A 21,019-nucleotide genomic window follows, 5' to 3' on the forward strand; every position below is an offset into this window, starting at 1 on the left:
ACTGACTCCAAAAATAAACTAAAGAACAGTAGAGTTTGACAGCTCATCTGAACAGAGCTCAGCTGTGAAACATTCAGAGGGTGAAATATGAAGCTTAAAATAAATAATACCAAAAACACTGCATCTGTCTCAAGGGAGGCTTCAGTGCTATTGCTGGAGCCAAGATATGATCAGAGAAAAGCTATATACAGTTAGACTGTACCATCCCATAGACTGCACATGGTCCACACTTTCCCCGTATCTCTTCAGTATACAGTATAGCACTGAATATAGCAGGACCTGTATTAAAATAATAGTAAAGCCTTATTAGAACTTTCTACAGTCACAGTGTATCGCTGAAATAGAAGATGTGCCTGTGAGAACTTCTCAGTGTAACAACTCATAAAATAGTGATTTACGCTATTTTTTACAGACTGGCCCACATGCTGTAGACTCTCTCTCTCACACACACACACACTATGCAAACTGTATTTAAAGGAAGTAAGAAAAGCAGCAAGTGATGAACACTTGGCATGTGGCATAAGGATGGTAAACACTGTGTTAGGGTCACTGCGCCATCAGATTACTAATCTTTTGGATTTATTTATTTTTTGGTGTGCTGTATAATAAATCTAAGTGCCCAAACATCATTTTGGACGGACCCACTTCAATTTAAGTGTAAAAAAACAGATACTCCAGTCAATGCATGTCATTTTTTGCTGACTGTGGCTTGAATGCACCATCAGTCGTCTACTGTCTACATTCCGAGTTTTTTATTTCCATGTTTACTCCAGAGTCACAGAGACAGAAAGAGTATAATTAGAATATTTATATTTTTATAATAAAAAATAAGGCTTGTCATTATTCGTTATTTGCACCACTGTTACAATGATAAGAAAGAGGATGAAAGCAGGATAACTTCTGCTTGTTATGGCAATTCTGGCATATTTACGCATTTCAGTATTTCACTTCAAATCAAAATGTAAAGCCATATTCCGTTGACATTTAAGTATAAGAGCATTTCAAAAAACACACACAGTCAGGGTTTAGTCCCCACAGTGCTGCATGGTTATGAAACCAGTGCAGTCATGTGATGTCTTCTCTCATCATCATCACGACAAGTTGGAAGTCTGACCTTCCGCTAACACAGTTTGCCATGCAGGGATTGGAGATTGCAATACAGCAGCAGTGCACTGGAGGCCACACTAGGGGCGGAGTTTGACCTCTCAAGTCTCAAAACATCACTAATCCGCGTCGGACATTCTGGCACAGGCAATCACTGGCCCCGTTTGTACAGAAAAACAGGGACGATTTTTCACCGAAATAGCACTGTTCTGCCCGGGTTTGTGTGGCTCTGGCTGCCGCCTGTGTGTCGGAGGGATTGGCAATACTGCACTATGACAGATAGTGCGCTACATGCGTCTGGACATATCTGCAGTGTTTTCTAGCCCGTGTTGTTTGGAGGATTCGGGGAGAAGTGTTGGGATTTGCGCGTTGACAGTTGGACCGCCCTGCGCCTTCACTGGAGGCAATCAAGTATCCGCTTCCCTTTAAGGTGAGTCGGCAGAGCATTTGTTTTGGCAATGCCTGAATGCAAGTTGCGGCATATTTGTGCTACTGTCGCTGACCGTTCTCATATACAGTTCACTGTAAAGGCTGGTGCAACGCTGGCAGCGTGTCCGCTGCTGTAAGAGCGCGCTCATCGAAGCTTTAGGGTTTGTTTTTGTTATTATAACAGGAAAGCTCAGGATGGTCATCGGAACCCGGTTAGGTAAAGGATTTATGTCATCTTTATGAACCGTACTGCAAAGATGGGCGCGTATGTCAGACCGTACAGGCCTATACGGGCATCACATGTTGTCAGAGAGGCTGGTGCACAAACACGTGGGCACTGGCACCACATTTCAGCTTTAAAGATTAATTTACATGATGTAAAAACGTTGGAATAATTATGAGGTCATTTTATGACCCAAAAATGATTTAAATGCATGTACTATAATCAGTTTTTTTTAATATACATTATAGGTTACAAATAAGCCTATAACAAAATAAAACATAAGATATGCCTGTAAAAGTTTGACATCCCGTTGAAAAATCACAGTGTGTCTTACTCGTCTTATCGTCATTGGAAATACAGATTTACTCCCCCGTAAACATTACAAATGTAAACAAACCAGAGGTGTGGGACCTTGGTGCTCACAGTTCTAACAGGTTTCACAATATTTTAGCTTAAAGTTTCATGTAATCAAATTTCAAGTAAGACAATGTGTAGTTTATGTTGATTATTAGCTCCCTAATGCAGCTATTTATTGTGATGGCACATTATCATATCCATAAGTGTTACAGAGCAAAGCCAAACTGCTCACTATCCTAGGAAATTAGAATTTAAGCAATACAGCACCATTTTAGATTATATTTGAATATAAATGCTATATGATATAATTTTATAAAATAAAATGCATGATTGCATAAAATAAAGTAATTTTGTCCCTTGCATTATTATTCTACTTCTCTATTTTTAAATGCTGTGTATCAATGATGAAGCAATGGGACGGTCAAGTACAAATACTGTACAGTAAAAACAGACCTAAATGCATCTGAACCCTAACTCCTAACCCTGATCTATAAGTCTTATTAGTTTAATTAGAATGCAGTCATGGACCAAAGGTTAATCGGGTTGTCTTATAAGCACGTGTAAAAATATGAATAATAGTTAAAAATGTTGCCATGTTGTTGCATCAGCCGGTGTGGTGGTCACAAGGCAGATTGTGAAGGCTGCCGGTCACAGAGGTGGTACACAGCTCAAAACTTCAGTTCTTAATATATTTTTAAATAAGTAAAGAGATACAATAGTTTTTACATTCCATGGTTTTGTTGGAATAAACTTTTTTCTATATTCAGCAGGCCTTGCACTGGACTTGCCTGTTTATGTTAGGCTGCAGGAAACAATTACTGCACTACTTTCAACAGTGGCAATTCTGCTCTTCTGCCTCGCTTGCTGCACTGTGGACTCAACCGTGTAAATATGTTTCTGGTTTATCTCTTCCTTCCCACCTGTCCTCAGATATTGCCCAGTTGATGTTCAATGTCCAGTATGAGGCTGCCCTGTGGCTGATCCTGATGATGCTTTCAACTAACCGCTCCGGAGGTGCGTGGGGATGAAATGGATGGAGCCCGTGGCCAGACCAGTGCACCAGCTCCCACCTCCCAGCATGTCCAGCAAGTCTCCCCCCAACTCTGGAGAAGGTAGATGACATGATTCATCTGGCAACCGACCAAATCAGTCATTTGGATTAGTGATGTAATGAAAACTGTGTCAAAGATAAACCAAATTTGTATCCAGGGTTGCTTATTATGCCTCCATAGTGCCATGCAATGATAATCACATTTTAAATCATTACTATTGTAGACATTAATGGGGAAATGCACTGAAGGATTTAACATGTTTAGACAGCAGGGCAAGTATTCGATACATGGGACATGGGACATGGCTCCAGTCCAGAATGTTTTGAGTGGGTAACATCCACAACCCATAACCTATTGTGATATATTATATAATGAGTTTGCAAAGACACAGACAAGCACCCTCTTAGTGAAACACCACACATAAGATACAGTACATGTTAGATATTTTTTTTAATGAGTTGCAGGCTCTAACTCCATGGCATGGGTGAAGATGTTTAAAAAACCTGGAGGAGGCCTGAAGAAATCCTACCAGCCTGGGAGCATGATGTCTCTCGCGCTCACCAAAGGCCTGCTGAATGAGCCCGGGCAAAATAGCTGCTTCCTAAACAGTGCTGTTCAGGTGACGAGCCATTTTCTACCAGCTCCAAATTGCTGAAAAAAATACTTCAATTAAATTACTTCACTCCACTGAAATAATGACAAAACGGTCGCAGTGCTCAAACAAAGAAAACAACAAATTCTCCTTCAAACATTTCTGCACTCTCCTCTTGCAAACTTAATTTTAAAACACTACAATGTATAGCCGTATAAAGCGATGTGTGACCACTAGAGAGCAGAAGTAGACCCTAAAACAAACTCTGCAAGCTTCTGCAATCTCATTCTTTTGGCAAACATTTTAGGAAACATTATCCTCACTTTACTTAGTCAGAACAAACAGAAATATGGGTAGAATCCTTTTTTGCCACCGGCCAACATTCACTTGTGTTTTTTTTTTTAATAGTTTGGTCTGTCAACTAATGAATAAAATATCTGCCTCTAGCTTCTTTAGCTGGATTTCCTTTTTTCACTATTTTACTGGCACTGTCTCAATGACGTTTGTGAGCTGGACCTGTTTTTTTTATGCGTGGTTGGTGGACCAGCAAACCAAAATAATGAGCTGAAAATGACTAAACGCTGAGAAAAGCTGATGAGTTGAGTGTAAACTTTCAGTGGGTTTGGCAGTACGAGCAACTCTTTTATATAACACCAAGGCATTTAATTCAGTGGTAATATCAAAAATTCTCTTTCTCTTCAATTTGAGCTTCTGAAATTGGTTTCTGTGCATGTCAGTATTTTGATGTTTTTTGCTGTTAAACTTTACAGGTGCTTTGGCAGCTGGATATCTTCAGGAGAAGTTTGAGACAGCTCTCAGGTCACTTCTGTCTCGGCGATGCCTGCATCTTCTGTGCTTTAAAGGTTTCTATGTTTCTGCACTTTGAGCTAAACCTGGCATTTTTTGTTAAATATTTCTATTTCATTAGTCATCATTTCTGTGACGGCATTTTAGGGCCATTGTAGGTTTAGATTGTTTTTGTTTAAATGACGGCGCCGGGGAAGGGAGGTAATATTCCATGAAAAAAGTTGTAAATTTACACGAAAAAAAACTATTCTCTGAGATTATGAAGTCAAAAATGTAGTTCTCCAAATGCTGTTCATTTTCAGGACAGTAAGTAATCATTGTTTTTCTTTTTCAGAGCATCTTTAGCCAGTTTCAGCAGAGCAGAGAGCGTGTGCTCCCCTCCGACAGCCTGCGTAACGCCCTCGCTGAAACTTTTAAGGATGAGCAACGCTTCCAACTTGGCTTGATGGATGATGCTGCTGAGTGCTTTGTACGTTGACACTGTGCCTTTTGGCTTTTAATCAAAGTAACATCCAGTGGAAGACATTTCCAGTAACTGCATACTAAATAATGTTATGGTACTTCCTTCTCTGTGACACTGAAGGTAAAAAGAAGCAGAGGCCACTGACAAAATGCCTTGGCCCTGTGTAATCACCGGTTATATCTACCGTATGTAAATGATGCATTTTGGCCTCTTACTTTTTAGAATATTTCAATTCATTATTCATAACTATTATTTATAGTATCAAATCATAAGAAGAGTTATCTCAAGGCACTTTACAGATAGAATAGCTCTAGACCACACTCTATAATTTACAAAGACCCAACAATTCCAGTAATTCCCCCAAGAGCAAGTGGCGAGGAAAAACTCCCTTTTAGTGAGAAACCTCGGGTGGTGAGGAACCTCGGACAGACCCAGGCATATTTAATTTAATTTAATTTTTATGTATATTAGATTTAGTTGATTACATCCGCCCTTAGACTGAGTTTTGTTTGCTTGATCTTTGTGTAGTGCCTAGATCATCTGAAATCCACTTATTCGTATAGTTGTTGTCATGTTGTGTATATTCAACTCATGGGTAAAAAAAGTAGTTCAGTCTGACTTCACTGACACTGTGCAGTAGTACTGCTGTGTAGCATGTGTGTTTGCATGGATTCAATATTTGGACTGTGTCTGCTCTTATTTCTTATATATTAGGAGAACATCCTGGAGCGAATTCATTTACACATAGTTTCAGACACTGCGACTGATGCTTGTTCATCCAAATCTTGCATCACCCATCAGAAGTTTGCAATGATGCTTTATGAGCAGGTAACTAAGTTTTCTTTTTTGTTTACTGTTTGTCATTTTATCTGCTAAAAAAACAATAACAATAATATGTTGATTGATTTGAAGTACATGTGGACAATCACTAAGTAGAGTATTAATAATAAAAATATGAAATAAATAAAGACTTCCACAGCTGTTCTAATTGTAAACTGTAAACATAAAATGTAATCTGTAAAATAACTTACAGTTTTTCTTTTGCAGTTTGTGTGTCGCTGCTGTGGTGCATCTTCAGACCCACACCCATTCACAGAATTCGTACATTATGTCTCAACAACTAATTTATGGTGAGTGCTTGATTTACTGCCATGGCTTAAAAAATGGGATACAAAAATCCGTCTAGAGTGCTAATCCCGTTTTAAGTGTCAAAGTATTAAATAATGTTACTAGAAAATTATTTGATTGCAATTTTAAGCATCTTAAATCAATATTCTTCCTGTCCTTGAGCAGTAACACCTAAACACCCAGTGTTGATTAATATCACCAGATATACCATTTAATTTCCCCAAGGGCTGACCTTGCCAAATTATTGTTTTTTTCCCTCATAATTTTAAGTTTAAATACAAAGATTCTTTTCTCTTTTGTGCAACAAGTGCACAATTCTTCCTCAAACTACTTTATGCAAGCGAAGAGTATAGTATACATTTGTTATTATTGAGGTTATAGTTTGCAGTGGTGTCTAATTGACATTATATTGAGGTTACGTTTTCTAATGTCTTGCCTTGTTTACAAAAAAGGGGGAGGAATACTAGAAACACATTTCAATATAATGCTGTCCAGTTCAACAGTGCCACTAACTATGACATCGGTAATTTACACCTCTGTGACAGCATCAACAAAAACTGAACATTATAATCTTCCTCGAGGTAGAATTTGTGGCAGATATTTTGTATTGGATTGCATTTGATTGTATAGGTGTACCTAATAAAGTGGTCAGGGAGTGTACAGTATGTCCCAATTTAAAACATTTCTTATTGATTACTAAACAGTTTCAGTCTGTAACTGCATGTCGTAAACCCAATTAGACATGGGCCGGTTACTGTTTTGAAAAAGTCAAAGTCAAACATTTTCCGTCATAGTGTTCCTAAGGTATGAGCTGTTTTCTTATGAGTGGTCAGGGAGAGAAACTGCATTTTATTAATCCCTCTCCCTGCCAGTGTACAGTGTGTTTAAAAATAAAATACATTTTGTTCTATGGAAAAAAAAAAAACAGGTTGATCGCATGTTGGGGAAGAACGAGCGACTCAGGTCAGACATGTTTGGAGAACTGCTGCAGGCAGCAAACAACACAGGTGACCTCCGAAGCTGCCCGGTATGTGACTTACCATCATTGTTCATTTTAATGTGATGTTTTTCTTAACAAATCAGACATCTTGAACTAGTGGCTCAATATCTTTCCCTGTGTTGCTGTTTTGTCAAAACATCCGTCTGAATTCAACCATAATTAAAGTAAATGGTAATTTGTTACAGGCAGCTATTAATGAACAATTTAGCCGTTCAGCTGAACAGTTAGCATGCTACTGTAACATGGACAAAAATATGGTTATTGCAGCCCTGCAGAGTACACTCTGTGCTTTATGCTGTGACTCTGCACTTGAAGCGGCCTGAAGGAGACGGTGCCAGACTAGTGTTAGGATATAAATAGCAGTAAGGGGGTATAACCACTGTTTTTGTCCCATCTGTATTTGCTACCAGTGTCTTCCTCTTCAGTGGGCATCAGAGAGAAAGCGAGAGGCAGAGACAAATCTACAACCTACTACTTTGACAATTGGGGAAATTTGCTCATTTATTTAGTGCTGACATTTAAAAACAAAGATCAATTTCACTTTTACTCGCTGCACATTTTAGATTTTTGTCTTGTCTCCAGTCGACTGGTTTCTGTCTTGTTCATTTTATTCCCGTATCTTTGATTTATTATTCATTTTGTGTAGCACTTTTTTGTGTGTAAACTTTACTAATATTACTGTATCGTATAGTTAGGTATCAAACTTATCCCCCAAACATCCAACAATATGCAGGGTTTTGTTCAGAGTTATAAAAGCTGCCAATTTAGACTTAACTGGGCCAAGCTGTTGTTTGTAATGAAACCGAAATAGAAATGCTTGAACTAACTGCTCCTTGAGATGTCTCACTTTGTATTCCTACACATCTTAAATTCAGACATGCAGTTTGTCAAAAAAACCGATACTAAAATTGTTGTAACATTGGCTAGCTGTTTCCCCCTGCTTCCAGTCTTTTTGCTAAGCTACAAGTAGGCTAAAAACAGCAACCTACCTCTGTCTCGAACACACATTGAAATGCTCATTTTGTTTCCCAAAATGTATATACAGACCCTTTAGAGAAACTGCTTGGAGAAAGTTCTTGTATACTATTACATTTCAAAGTATAATTAGGACTTAATGTTTTGCTTGCATGTATGCTGATATTATTATTATTTTGCAGAGCAACTGTGGTCAAAGTATCAAGATCCGCCGTGTGCTCATGAACTGTCCAGAGATTGTCACTATTGGATTTGTATGGGATGCTGAGCAGTCTGATCTCACGGACGATGTCATTCGCTCACTTGGCCCAAGTTTGAACCTGTGTGGGGTAAGAGCTGAAGCAAACTTTACCAGATGACAAATAGAAATGTGTTTATCTGCGTCACTATTCTGTAGACATTTAAATGTATTATAGAGATATTTTTGTCAGTTTTGTGCTAAAAATGACATTTACTCATGTACAAAATTGCAATGATCACAGCTGTCAGCTATTGTATGATTTGTGTTCATAAACTAGTAATGATGAAGGTCAGTGTGCTGCAATCTTTATAAACACACACACACACACACACACACACACACACACACACACACACACACACACACACACACACACACAACACTTCAACAGAGTATCAAAAACACACACATAGATTATATTCTCACAGGATTTAGCATCTGCCAAAAACCAATATGTGGAGATCAAACGTTGATCTCAATTTGCTCTATTTCAGCTTTTCAACCGTGTCACGGATGAAAATGCCAAACGGAGTGAGCTTCATCTGGTGGGGATGATCTGTTTTTCAAGTAAACATTACTCAGCCTTTGCCTATCACACCAAATCTTCAAAATGGATGTTTTTTGATGATGCTACTGTAAAGGAGGTTAGCAACTCTATGCTATCAATCTGCTTTATCCCTGTTCAAAAGTGTTATAGTGTGTTACATGCTCTTTTATATAACACTTTGCTTTTTCCCCAGATTGGATCAAAATGGAAAGATGTTGCCTCTAAATGTATCAGGGGACATTTCCAGCCACTTCTTTTATTTTACACCAATCCTGAGGGATCTCCAGTGTCTAATGAGGATGCACCGAGACAAACCACTATGTGTCCGCGGTACAAAGCTCAAATAAATGGTGACGCGGCAGGTAGGATAATCCTCCAGTTATTAGCACACCTAATCCTTGCACTTCTGACAGACTATAAAAAATGTGTGTATATAGACATTTTTGAAAAATAAATACAGTATTACCGGTGTATCATTATTCAGATATAGAGGCTTCACAACCCTTCAAACCCCATCAAGCAATGTGACCGATAAACGCAGCTCTTCTCTTTTAGTAACAGTTCTTTATTTTCTTATATCAGGACAATTTGTCATGCATTACTGCTTACTAAACAAACCTTGTCATGGATTATCCTACTTAGGCCAAAGTCAGTTGCCAAAAAAAGTAAATTAATCTCTCACTACTGTTTTTTGAACGCTTTGGACTACATGTTAATCAAATCAAAATGTTGCATACCATTGCTACAGGTAATACAACATTTTTCACATGCATTCTACAATCAGAAACAAGTGTGTCCCAGACCATGGTATCATACAATAACTACCATAATGTAATTATAATGATGGCTTGGTCACATACCCCAAGATGATCACATAAATAATTAAAATGCTGATATGAACATTTATGCACATTTAATGTATAATTTTACTTTCACTTCATTATCATAGTATTATAAACACACAAGTCAACTTTGTAAAGGTATGTACCCTATACAATGATGTATGGATGCAACTGTACACCACTCACACACTCACGAATGTGCACATTTGCCTTATATTTATATAAAAATGTTCTTTTAGTTCTTTTATTGCAAATTACAGTTATGGTTTGCATTGGGGTTGAGAGAGTGCTGTTAAACCGCAGGCAGAAAGATTGTCCTGCCCTGTGTGCTGGCTTGAACTTGACATGAGGATGATGCCTCTGTTGCACACAGATTACCACCCACGCCTCCCTCCCTAATCCCTGCTTTTGTGGCCAAGCACACTCCTGCTCTACGGTACTCACTCCTCCCCTAGACATTTCCGATGTTTGCCTCCATTAATTTATCTGCTTGTTTTTTTGGCAATGGCGTCTTGCCCGTTTAGATGGATTGTTGTGCTTTAGTGTGGTGCCCAGACACTTTTACACTGGCATGGGACCTGATTATTGTTTTTATGAAAATAAGAGTAAGTGATTGATTTTCTTTTTGTTTGTTAGAGTGAGATATGGCTCAGTGTTTTATTATTATACGTTTTGTATGTGTTATTTACTGTTATCTCTTTTATTAAATTAGTTTATATTGAGGTTACTGAAGTACTGTGTTTTGCCCTGCAGTACAATATGGTGGTAGTTTGTCTTATCCACTCTTACAACTTCAATTAACAAAGACAACTGCCCTGCAGTGTGTACTTGCATTACTAAGCCTGAGAGTCTCTGTATAACTTCATGTATAACTTCAATCTACACGATGAAGTGTGTACTGGTAAATTACTTGGGAGTTGTGGAAGGTGTAGTCAATTTAAATCTAGTATCCATTTTCAGAGGAACTACATAAATGTCAGCATTAGGCTACATTAACAAATCTGGACGTCCATAATACTACAGCAGTTTACTCACTGCTGCAACTCACTGCTATTGTAATATCCATGTTTCAGAGAGGCTATTTATTACACTGTTACTGTATGTTATATTGTGTTTTACTCTAGGTCTTCACAAAAATATGAAGCATCTTCTTCAAGTGCAGGACTGATTAAATAGAATCACAAAGATAAAGGAGGCAACAGTTGCTATCATGCAGAAAGGAGGGGTTTAGAAATAAATGTGAAACAGTGCAGCTGTTGGGTGAATGTGCTGATTTGAAGGCAGATGTTCGCAATTGATGTTTCTCACAGTGACCTGCATGCTACAGAGGCAAAGAAAAAACACTACATGTTGGCAAATGTGGCAGCAGTTGTGTATTTTAACATTGTTAATTATGCACTAGCATCTGTTCTTTGGTAAGACATTTTTTTGTTTTGGCTCTTGCCCTGTTTGCAGCAAATATGCAAGGTGAGAAAGCCACATTGCAAAAGCATTCAAATTTGTAATGAATGACAAAAACATGATCAAAAATGACCTGGCTGGGTAGCCGACCCTGTTAGCTTAAGCTAATACCTTCAGGGCACAACACAGTGTGAATGTGTCTGATATTAGATATGCTCTAACACCTGTGGTAAATGTGTGAAAGTATAGCAAGCTGTTGTGTCATACCCTAATTGGTCGTTCATACCCCATGATGATTTATGAAGGCAAAAGGAATTCAGAGCCAAATAACCGTTTTTTTTTAACCGTATTTGCTTCATTGACATCAACATTCAGAAATGGTTATTTAAAGTAAGAGCCAAAAAAATAAATCACAAGTTAAAAAACATCCATGAGCAGCCACTCATCTGTCATTTCAATATTTTTTTTTTTTTAGTGAAACATCACCTTAGCAGTCCTAAAAAATTCCAGGAACCTGTCATGGAGAATTTGCAGAGGCCAAGTGAAATATCAAAAAAGGATCGAGGTCATCGGAAAATGGACCCATCACAACACAAAGGTATGGCACTGATAATAGAGAGGCAAAGATATATATATATATATATATATATATATATATATATATATATATATATATATATATATATATATATATATATATATATATATATATATATATATATATATATATTATTCTTACTACTATTATGTCATTGCTACTACATTGCACATCTCTGTACATGTTGTTCATACATTGTCCATATTACATAGCCATATTTATTCTGCTCTTATAACTGCAATATATTTCTTGTCCTGCCTATGCACCACCTGTCTATACTTCGTATATCACATTGCACTTTTCTGCTTTTTTTCCCACTTCTGGTTAGATGCGAACTGCATTTTGTTGTCTTTGTACTTAAAAGTTGACAATAAAGTTGAATCTAATCTAATACAGGGGCAAGCTAGTGTAGATAACTGCTATACATCAGAGCATGTTGATCAATAATCCGTGTCCACTTTCTCTAGAGATGGCACATGCAAGATCGTCATCTCCTCCAAAGAATGCACCGAGGCCTTCTGTGGACCAAAAATTAAAAAGCTTTCCACGCACTGAGAAGTCATCAAACCATTCAAGCAGAGGATCTCAGGAGCCACGTGGACAATCCTTCGGTATGCAGGGTGGTGGGCACAGCCGCAGGAACAACACTTCCCTAAGTGGCTATGATCAGGATAACTGCCAGGAGCAGTGGGAAAAAGGTGGAAGTGAAGGCAGCCGCAATAAATCTAAGTCCACTTGGAGACCCATTCGGGAGGTGTTAAATGTGGACACTGTGCTGAATGAACTGGAGCAGCGCCGTCAACAGCAACACGACAGCCCGCGGCACAGTAAGCCTTCATCCCAGGAAAGAGTGCACACTGAACAAAGCCGAGACCGGGAATACGTACGAACCAGAGAAGATCGGAAGCAGAAGTGTTTAATGACAATTTATGAGGATGAGCAGCGGCATGAGACTGAGAGCCACAGCTCTGTGGAGTCAGAGAGCAGGGCCAGCCAACAGAGGGGCAGCAGACTTAAGGGTGGCCCCAAGACACTGCTGCGTAGTGATACCTGGACCATCCAAAGGACAGAGTCTGGCTATGAGAGCAGCGATAGACTCAGCAGTGGCTCCACCAATCCCGACTCGCCTGGCGTTGATGGCTTTGTTGTTAAAGACCAGAGCTTAACACCGGAGGCACAGTTGCAAAGGTAAGAAACAACTGTGTGTTGTTCAATGAGCATTTTTTATTAAGGACAAATTGAGGTTTTAGATTCAAGAAGTGGGAACATTAACTAAATCACCAAATTAGTACGGCTGTAACTAAGTGAGTACTGGAGTACCTTAATGAACTACAAGTATGGTAAATATAATTGATTCACGATTTTTCAAGTTTGCCTTTTAAACAATAAACAACTAGAATGGCACTTGGAGAGTGCAGATCTCTGCAAAGGCAAATTCACGTGCTCCTCGGATGGTCCCATTTCCCAAGTTGGGAAGTTGTTCTTCCAACTTCGGTGTGTTCATGAGCTTTAAGTCATAATGTGGAAGCAACATGGATGCTACAAAGATGTGTTGTTTTTTTATTGCTCCGAGCGTTTAAACAAGTTAAGTTTTGATAGCTGTTTCAACAAAGAGCAAATGAAAGAGATCAGGTGAGCCATGAAATATGATCGGTAATGGAGCTGCAACAAACAATTATTTTCATTATCTATTAATCTACAGATTATTTTCTAGATTAATCAATCGTTCAGTCTATAAAATGTCAGAAAAAAGTGTAAAATGTGCATCTCATTTTCTCAAAAAGTCCAATGTGATGTCTTTAAATGTCGTGTTCTGTCAGTCCAAAACCTAGTTTCATATGATTTTAAACTGAGAAAAGCAAGAAATCTCCATATTTGAAAGGCTAAAAAAGCATTTTCTGCCATTTTTGCTTGAACAATTACTTTAACGATGAATCGATTATCCAAATGGTTGCCAATTATGTTTTGCCGATCAACTAATTGATTAGTTGACTGATCGTTGCAGCTCTTATTCTGACACAACATGAATGCAGCACAAACACCCTATCTCGCAACATTGACGAAAGTGAAAAATTATTCCGCCCCCTGATTCGGATCCGCTCCAAATTTAATGGGTTCTTCCTTGGCCCATGCTACACCCTTCCACTAAGTTTCATGAAAATCGGGCTGACAAACAATCAAACAAACCGAGCCGAAAACATAACATTGAACCTGGGTTTGCTTGCTGTAATTATTCAATCTGGCCATTAAAATATCAATTTTTGATGCACTTTCAGTGGAAGTGATGAGAAACAAAATGTTTTGTGTTAGAATGCATTCTAATTCATCTGAAGATAATATAAGGCTTCAGCAGGCTGAGCTGGACAAATCAACAGTTTTAATTATCAACTATTAACAATCAAGTGTTTTAGTACAAAATTCCCTGTTGAACTTCATGGAGGCATAGTAACAAATAAAGGGAATTTTGTACTAAAAAAACTGTAACTTCTAAGGATAACAACTTGATTTGACTAATTTGGATGACTGAAGCCTCATATTAGCTTCAGATGAACTTCATTATCCATATGCAATACATTTTTGTACAGAACAAAGACTGTGAAGTTTGTTCTCCTAGAAAGAACATTAGAAATGGATCTTTTAATGGCTGGTGATTTAAGGAAGCTCAACCTGTTTCAGTGTACAAATGGGCACCTGACTATTGTTTTAAGAAAAACTAAACCTATCCTTTAACAGCCTATTTCCTTAAGAATTGAGAAAACACCCTTTTAATTCATGGAAGAAAATCTTATTGGTTTGTAAGATGTATATTAGCAATAGTTTAGATTTTAATTGTGTCCCACAAATTACCCCATTCTTTTGTTTGATTCTCATTAAGTAATTTGTTGAAAACACGTGAAAATAATTAAACTGTTTCTATCTAATAAACAATGACCACAGACAGACCTCATGCTTCTCAACCATTTCTCTGTACACTTCCTTCACTACATTCTTCCACCAGTTTTCTTTTTTATGGTTGATGACGCTACTGTGTATATGCATCCTCACTCGGAAAATACTTTTGATTTCCTTGGAAACTAGGCTAAAACTGGAAGGAACACACCAGTTGTTCCCAAGACATTACCTTTAAAATAACTTGTGCTATATATAATCCCAATGCATCTAAAAGAAAGCTATTGAAGCAAACTTCAAGTTTATATGATCTACACAGATTGTTATTAAACACGGCATGTAAATTGCAATATCTTATTACAAATGTTTTCCGGAAATGTACTGAATGTCACTATGTAGCCACAACGATTGATCAATTAGTTGTCAACTATTAAATTAATTGCCAACTATTTTAATAATTGATTAATATTGAGTACATTTTTTAAGAAAGAAAAGTAAAACATTATCTGATTCAAGCTTCTTTAATGAATGTGTTCTAGTTTCTTGACTCCTCTATGACTCTAAACAGAATATATTTAAGTTGTGGACAAAACAAGACATTTGAGGACGTCATGTTGAGCTTTGGAAAACATTGATCGTCAGTTTTTAGTTTTTTCTGACATTGTGTAAACCAAATAGCTCATCGAATAATCGAAAAAAAAAAATCGCCAGGTTAATCGACAATGAAAATAATCGATAGTTGCAGCCCTAATGCAGGCTATAACGGTATCCATGGTATAATTTTCCTTTAACTGAAGGATGTAGTAATAATAAATTGATGCTAAATGTCAGAGGTTTCATCAAGTTTGGATTTATAAGTGATTACTTAGTTGCAGCTGTTTATACTTGGTAATGTGTTTACCTTGTCTGCACTTATCTGGAGAAAATGCACTTAAGGTGACTGTAGGAGGAATTACATAATTACATATCTAAATTAAAGTTCAAATTTAATGGAAGTGTCTAAAGGCTTACTGTCACCAAAAAACTGAATCAGTATAAACCAATACATAGGACTCTACACAAGGCCTTTTTTTGTATCCAGTTGGACCCCAGCAGACAGTGAATATATAGTTTCTGTCATTCTGCCAGTATTTTTTTTTTACCAAAGTGCTTTGCTTTATTTGGTGCCTCAGAACACCATGAAAAATGGTTTGTTTGATTGTTGCTCTGCTGACTCTGTTTTTTAAAATACTATTTAACTATTCATAAAAACATGAATAATAATTTTAGTCTTTTATTTTCAGTCAGCTGCACCAACAAGGTGGCGATGCCAAATCAAGTATAACATCCTCACCTTCACACAACGGTAAGTTCCAAGATTGTAAGGGCTTCCTCTTAGAGTACTTTGTACTGTAATAAGTTTATTTATGGCAAAATGGGAAATGAATAATTAACCCTTGACAAAAACAAATATACAAAAAAGTATAGAATGAGACCACCAAACAAAATAGCATGATGTGAAAATTAAAACACAATTAAGCATAAAAGAAGATGTCAGGGTTGGTTATATCTCACATGTTATCTGCAATACTACCAGAAAACGATTTACAAGGAAGAATAAGAATTTAGTCATTTTAATCAGATCAGATCAGATTTGTAAATATAAGATATACCAGTTTTCTGTCTGTGCAAATGTGTTGTTTTTTTGCCTTAATGCACACCCTGCATAAATTAATTTCAAAGAATAAGAAAGGTTATTACTTTCTTTTTTTTCTGTATTTCTGTTAGTATAACAGATGAAGTGTGAGTTGATAATGTGAGAGTAATTGAAGATTGATTTCTGAGTTTGGACTGGCTTCTTAAACCTCTTCACCCAGTCAGCCCTGCACAGGCATTAATCTGATGATAATCCCACAAAGCTCATTCAGATAGCACAGCTGGACAGCGCTGCTGGCATTGTCATAACTATCTTTCTGTCTCATGCAGTACTTTGAGTGTGCTGCACTTGATACTTTATCGAGGCCGTATGCATCTAGAGCCAGTGTTTCCAACAGACAACTAAAGCTTTTATCCTTGCATGGGCCTCTCCAGGGCAACGGCAAAGAAAAAAAAAAAAGACATCTATTTTTAAAGGGAAGGAATTCAGCACCACGCTGCCTCTCGCTGCTCGTGCTGGCTGGTTGATCCAGCTGTAAGGAAGTGTAGTGGGATACATACTGCCACCTTGTGTCCTGAGAGGACATCGGTTTCATAGATGTGTAGATGATTTTGTCTCTGCTTGGTCTCCACTTTTGATTCATTTTGCTTCATTGTAAGTGTGTGCATGTATGTCTGGTTCATAATTTGGAAAGAAGATTAGGAGTAAGTGAAAGAAATCTCGGAATACTTAGGAAAATAAATAAATCTGTGATTTAGCATCATTCTGATTCAATTCACAGGATGCTGAATTCAATCTCTACATTCTGAGAAAACAAGTCATTAATCGCTCTTATCATCTTCCTATTTTGTTGTATGCCGAATGTCTTCTCATTTGTTATATCCTTGAGATTTTTATCTTCTGACATAGTTTTGAAGATTTCTATGTTCTGATTTTTGTCGTGGTAAATTTAACTCTAAAGAGTAGTGTCAGAAGATAAAAATACATTACCTTTTGAACTTTTGCAATTACAGTATGTAACTAGTTACTCTCCACAATAGATAAACCTTTCCAAAGGAGGACGGCTTTACAGCTTTGTAGTTTCTTTTTTTCTTTTTCTGTTACTATGTTTTGATCCCTTTTTGTTTTATATTTTATAGGTAAACATCAACCCAAACCTCAGGGAAAGAACCATGACCAAGTTTCACATTCACATCTAAAGTGCAGTCCAAGTTCGAGGTGCCCTTTATTATAAACTATATCTAACTTGTTGTCGTATGTACATATATGGACTCATAAATTGGATTTCCAATAAATCAAATTTTAATTTCCGTCATTCTCTTTTATAGACGGAAATCAAAGTACACCTCTAATTCCTCCAGAAAAGCAGTGTCCTCAGAAAGGGACTCCACCGGTTCAGATAACAGGCAGAGTGAGCAGCAGGAGCTGATAAACTGTAGGGTGCACACTGGAGAAAGTACAGCCCTGAGGCACATTACAAAAACCAGCAGCTCAGAATGGAACAGCTCCGACGATCTCGCTCTCTCTGACTCCGAGGACAGAGAAAACGCATACCGCTCCAGCAACAGCGAGGCTGTTGCCTCTGAATCCCACTGTTCACGCATGACCCTGCCATACCACCCTCCCAGCAATGTGACTGCGGAACCTCTCCAACTGAACAATCAGCATCAGCTCGGAACGACACGGTCGCCTCACCTTCGACCGACCCAGCGGACCTCTCCTCACCAGGGTGAAACGAGCCACGCAGTGTTTCGTCCGAGGATGCTTCAAGACCCCTTGCCAACGAGTCCTCGTCTTCCCTCCACATCCTATGTTAGTCCTCACAGGAAGCCTGACATTTCAGGCCTCAGAACTTTCTCAGACGCAAGCTCCAAGTCAGGCTCTGACCCAGAGAGGAGTACCCCATCATCATGTGAAAGTGAGGAGAGACCGACTGGATGCAGAGTGGAACAGGCCGCGCCAGCTCAAGAGGTTTCTCTGACAACATACTTCACTGTGGATAACTGTATGACGGAAACATACCGTCTCAAGTACCACAACCAGAGGCCTCTTGTCCTCTCTGCCACAGTGCCGCGGACAGTGGTTGTGACTGAGCGCAGAGATACCAGCCACACACTCGTCACTGACACACACTCACAAGATGTGCCAAAAGCCAGACCTGAAACAAGTAAGACTCTCTAATATCAATCAACAGGACTATTGAATGGCAACATTAGATGATTGATGATTTATGCATCAATGTTATGAAGTACCTTGATTTGATTCCTGTCTGGTTAGTTTGAATTCAACAGTTTCTCAATTTATCTTCAAGACAATTTACTGTTTTACCATATATATCAAAATCACAATATAATGATATATACCAATGCTAGAGTATACGCGTCATTTTGCTAACCGCTAGCTATTTGGGACCAGGCTATTTCCGGGAACAAAAGCGTCTATTACAAAAGTTACATCTGATGCTTGGAATGTTTGAGTTTGCTACAATGTAACATCTCCAAATTCTCTTTCTTCATCTGTTTTTGAATGTACTGTAGCGAGCGATGGAGAGCGAGCTGTACCCAGCATGCCGTTTGGCAGTGTAACAGTTAATAGGGGTCCCCTCTCAATACACTACACAGTGTGTACATAACGCACTACTAATAAATAGTCCCATAGATCTCAAGAGCTTGCACTCAACACTGCACTTCCTCGGGTCCTCAGCAATGCACCCGCCAAGTGTGAAGTAGAACGGTTGAGAAAAAAAAAATCAAAGGACAGACAGACAAAAATGACAGTATTCAGTTGTTTTCTTTGTTTGGCAAAAAAAAATAATTTAAACAAGATTATTCTTTTTTGTTTTCTTTACAGGCCATAATAGCAATAAACCCACTGCAAAATGGAACCCAGTGACAGCCAAAGGACTGGATGAACGTGGTTTTTTATGAGTGTTACTTGGTAAGGTTTGTTTACATGGATGGACAGTAGTCAGTAGAGTACTAACTGGATGCCAAAGAGTTTACAGAATGGAAATATGTCCTAAAGCGCAACTACTCCAAATTAAGTGGAATTTATTTATGCAAGCTTGTCAGAAAAGTAAAACCTTTTTCCAAATGCTGTCGCATGTCGTTTGAAGGATTATCAACTATCACTTATACTGTACCGTCTTCCATTGTCCCACTGTATTGCTGCAAGAGGATTTAGTTTTGACCAAAATCTGGACTGTTTTCAGTTTGCACAAATGGTTCTTGAGTCTTTATTGTTCTTTTTAATCACCTTGTTAAGTTGTTAAGTTTAAAATGTTTATTTTTTTATTTGTGCAGTAGTGCTGCAGAATAAAAGATATACCAATATATTTAAAGACATGAGAGATTATGGTGAGCCAGAATTAGACTGATTATACTGTGGTCTGTACAGTAATCGTATAGAGATGAAAGAAGGAAGTGTGATGACGGATCACACCATGTTGTCGTGAAAAGATATGTTAAAGATATTTTTATCAGAATACGATGTCATTTTACACAACAAAATAAAAACTACAGGTTAAAAGTTTGCGTCATCAGCAACAGGTTTAAGGTAGTTTACTAATTTACACCTGTCAGAGGATAATATCTGGGCAGCTTACCGACTTTATGCACATTGAGGGCTCTAGGTCACCAGGGACATTGAAACACTTACATATATTCAGTTACTGATTTCTTTTAAACTTATCATTTATCAGTTATTTTACAACATGTATGTGTTAATGAATGACTGAGGGCTGCCCCGTACGAGTCATGTTCTTTGACTGTAAAAAATCTGTTGGCATAGATTCTTCTGTCATTATTTATTAATATGTAAAGATCTTTTTTAAATGTGGTTTTGCAAGACTGTGTTCAGTTTCTGGCAGTCTACAAATCCTACAATTTGTTGACTGACGTTTTGTAGAGGGGGCAGCCCTCATGTTGATCAGTAGGTCACTGTACACTGTACGACCATATCACCTTGTGTATTCTGCCTTCGATTGTGCTGGTTCTTGTAATCCTTTTTTGTAATTCACAGTGATGTCAAATTGTATTTTTTCAGTCTTCCTTTTAAAGTAGACAATTTTAAACAGGTCTGTATTTGCAGGTATTTTCATAATGATGCCAATATAAATAATATGCATATCTGATATTGACCATAAACACAACAGCTATTCTTGTCCATAAGACTAATGTTCTGAAACCTGCATGTGGCCTTTACAAAGTCTTACTAGCTGTGTGTACAGCATAAGCATGAGCATGATAATAACAAACAAATTCTATTGGATCTTACTCAATTGTAATAAAATCAACTAATTAAATAGCAAATTGTAACTATTTGATGATTTGAAAACTTTTGAAACACTTGAATGTTGTTTCCTTCTCTTGCTCATGCAATGACACATACTTTTGGTTAGGCATCCACTGTAAATATAAACATATGATGCAAACAATACGCTGGAAAACAACTTCAAGACATGCTATGCATTCACTAAAACTGACGTTAAGATGATTTTGGCATTTTTTAAAGCTTTGTATTCTGTATATCCAACATTCCCGAGTACACATAAAAATCTGAGTGTTGATAAATTTTAAAATGTAAATTTTCTTTTGTGCTCACTAGATTGCCAAGTCCTTTCCTAAACGTCCTGCCATTCATGCATATTTTTTGACTTTGCATTTTTGTCTATCCACGATAACCTTTTATAAGGTATTTCTCAACTATTCTAACCGCACACATTTAGTCACAAAAT

General features: G+C 37.7%; 1 protein-coding gene across 1 annotated transcript; it reads left to right on the plus strand.

The window, feature by feature from the left end:
* Positions 1–1,142: 1,142 nt before the first annotated feature.
* Positions 1,143–20,603, plus strand: usp53b (ubiquitin specific peptidase 53b). The gene is made up of 18 exons (XM_028589348.1): positions 1,143–1,534; positions 3,044–3,225; positions 3,630–3,784; positions 4,528–4,620; positions 4,899–5,033; positions 5,742–5,855; positions 6,075–6,157; positions 6,950–6,959; positions 7,084–7,182; positions 8,313–8,459; positions 8,866–9,015; positions 9,112–9,280; positions 11,637–11,759; positions 12,227–12,947; positions 15,932–15,993; positions 17,424–17,502; positions 17,613–18,451; positions 19,135–20,603. Exons 2-18 carry the CDS (start codon positions 3,138–3,140, stop codon positions 19,209–19,211), a joined length of 3,144 nt encoding a protein of 1,047 aa, XP_028445149.1. The 5' UTR covers positions 1,143–1,534; positions 3,044–3,137; the 3' UTR covers positions 19,212–20,603.
* The last annotated feature ends 416 nt before the right edge of the window (positions 20,604–21,019 follow it).

The sequence above is a fragment of the Perca flavescens genome, chromosome 2, assembly GCF_004354835.1.
Source record: "Perca flavescens isolate YP-PL-M2 chromosome 2, PFLA_1.0, whole genome shotgun sequence".
In the NCBI taxonomy this organism is placed as follows: domain Eukaryota; kingdom Metazoa; phylum Chordata; class Actinopteri; order Perciformes; family Percidae; genus Perca; species Perca flavescens.

Excerpts from the sequence above, each read along its gene's own strand:
- usp53b (XM_028589348.1), top strand. The coding sequence starts at position 3,138 with ATGAAATGGATGGAGCCCGTGGCCAGACCAGTGCACCAGCTCCCACCT. Across the intron at positions 4,621-4,898 it reads GCATCTTCTGTGCTTTAAAG|AGCATCTTTAGCCAGTTTCA; the intron begins GTTTCTATGTTT and ends TTTCTTTTTCAG. Across the intron at positions 9,281-11,636 it reads AATAAATGGTGACGCGGCAG|TGAAACATCACCTTAGCAGT; the intron begins GTAGGATAATCC and ends TTTTTTTTTTAG.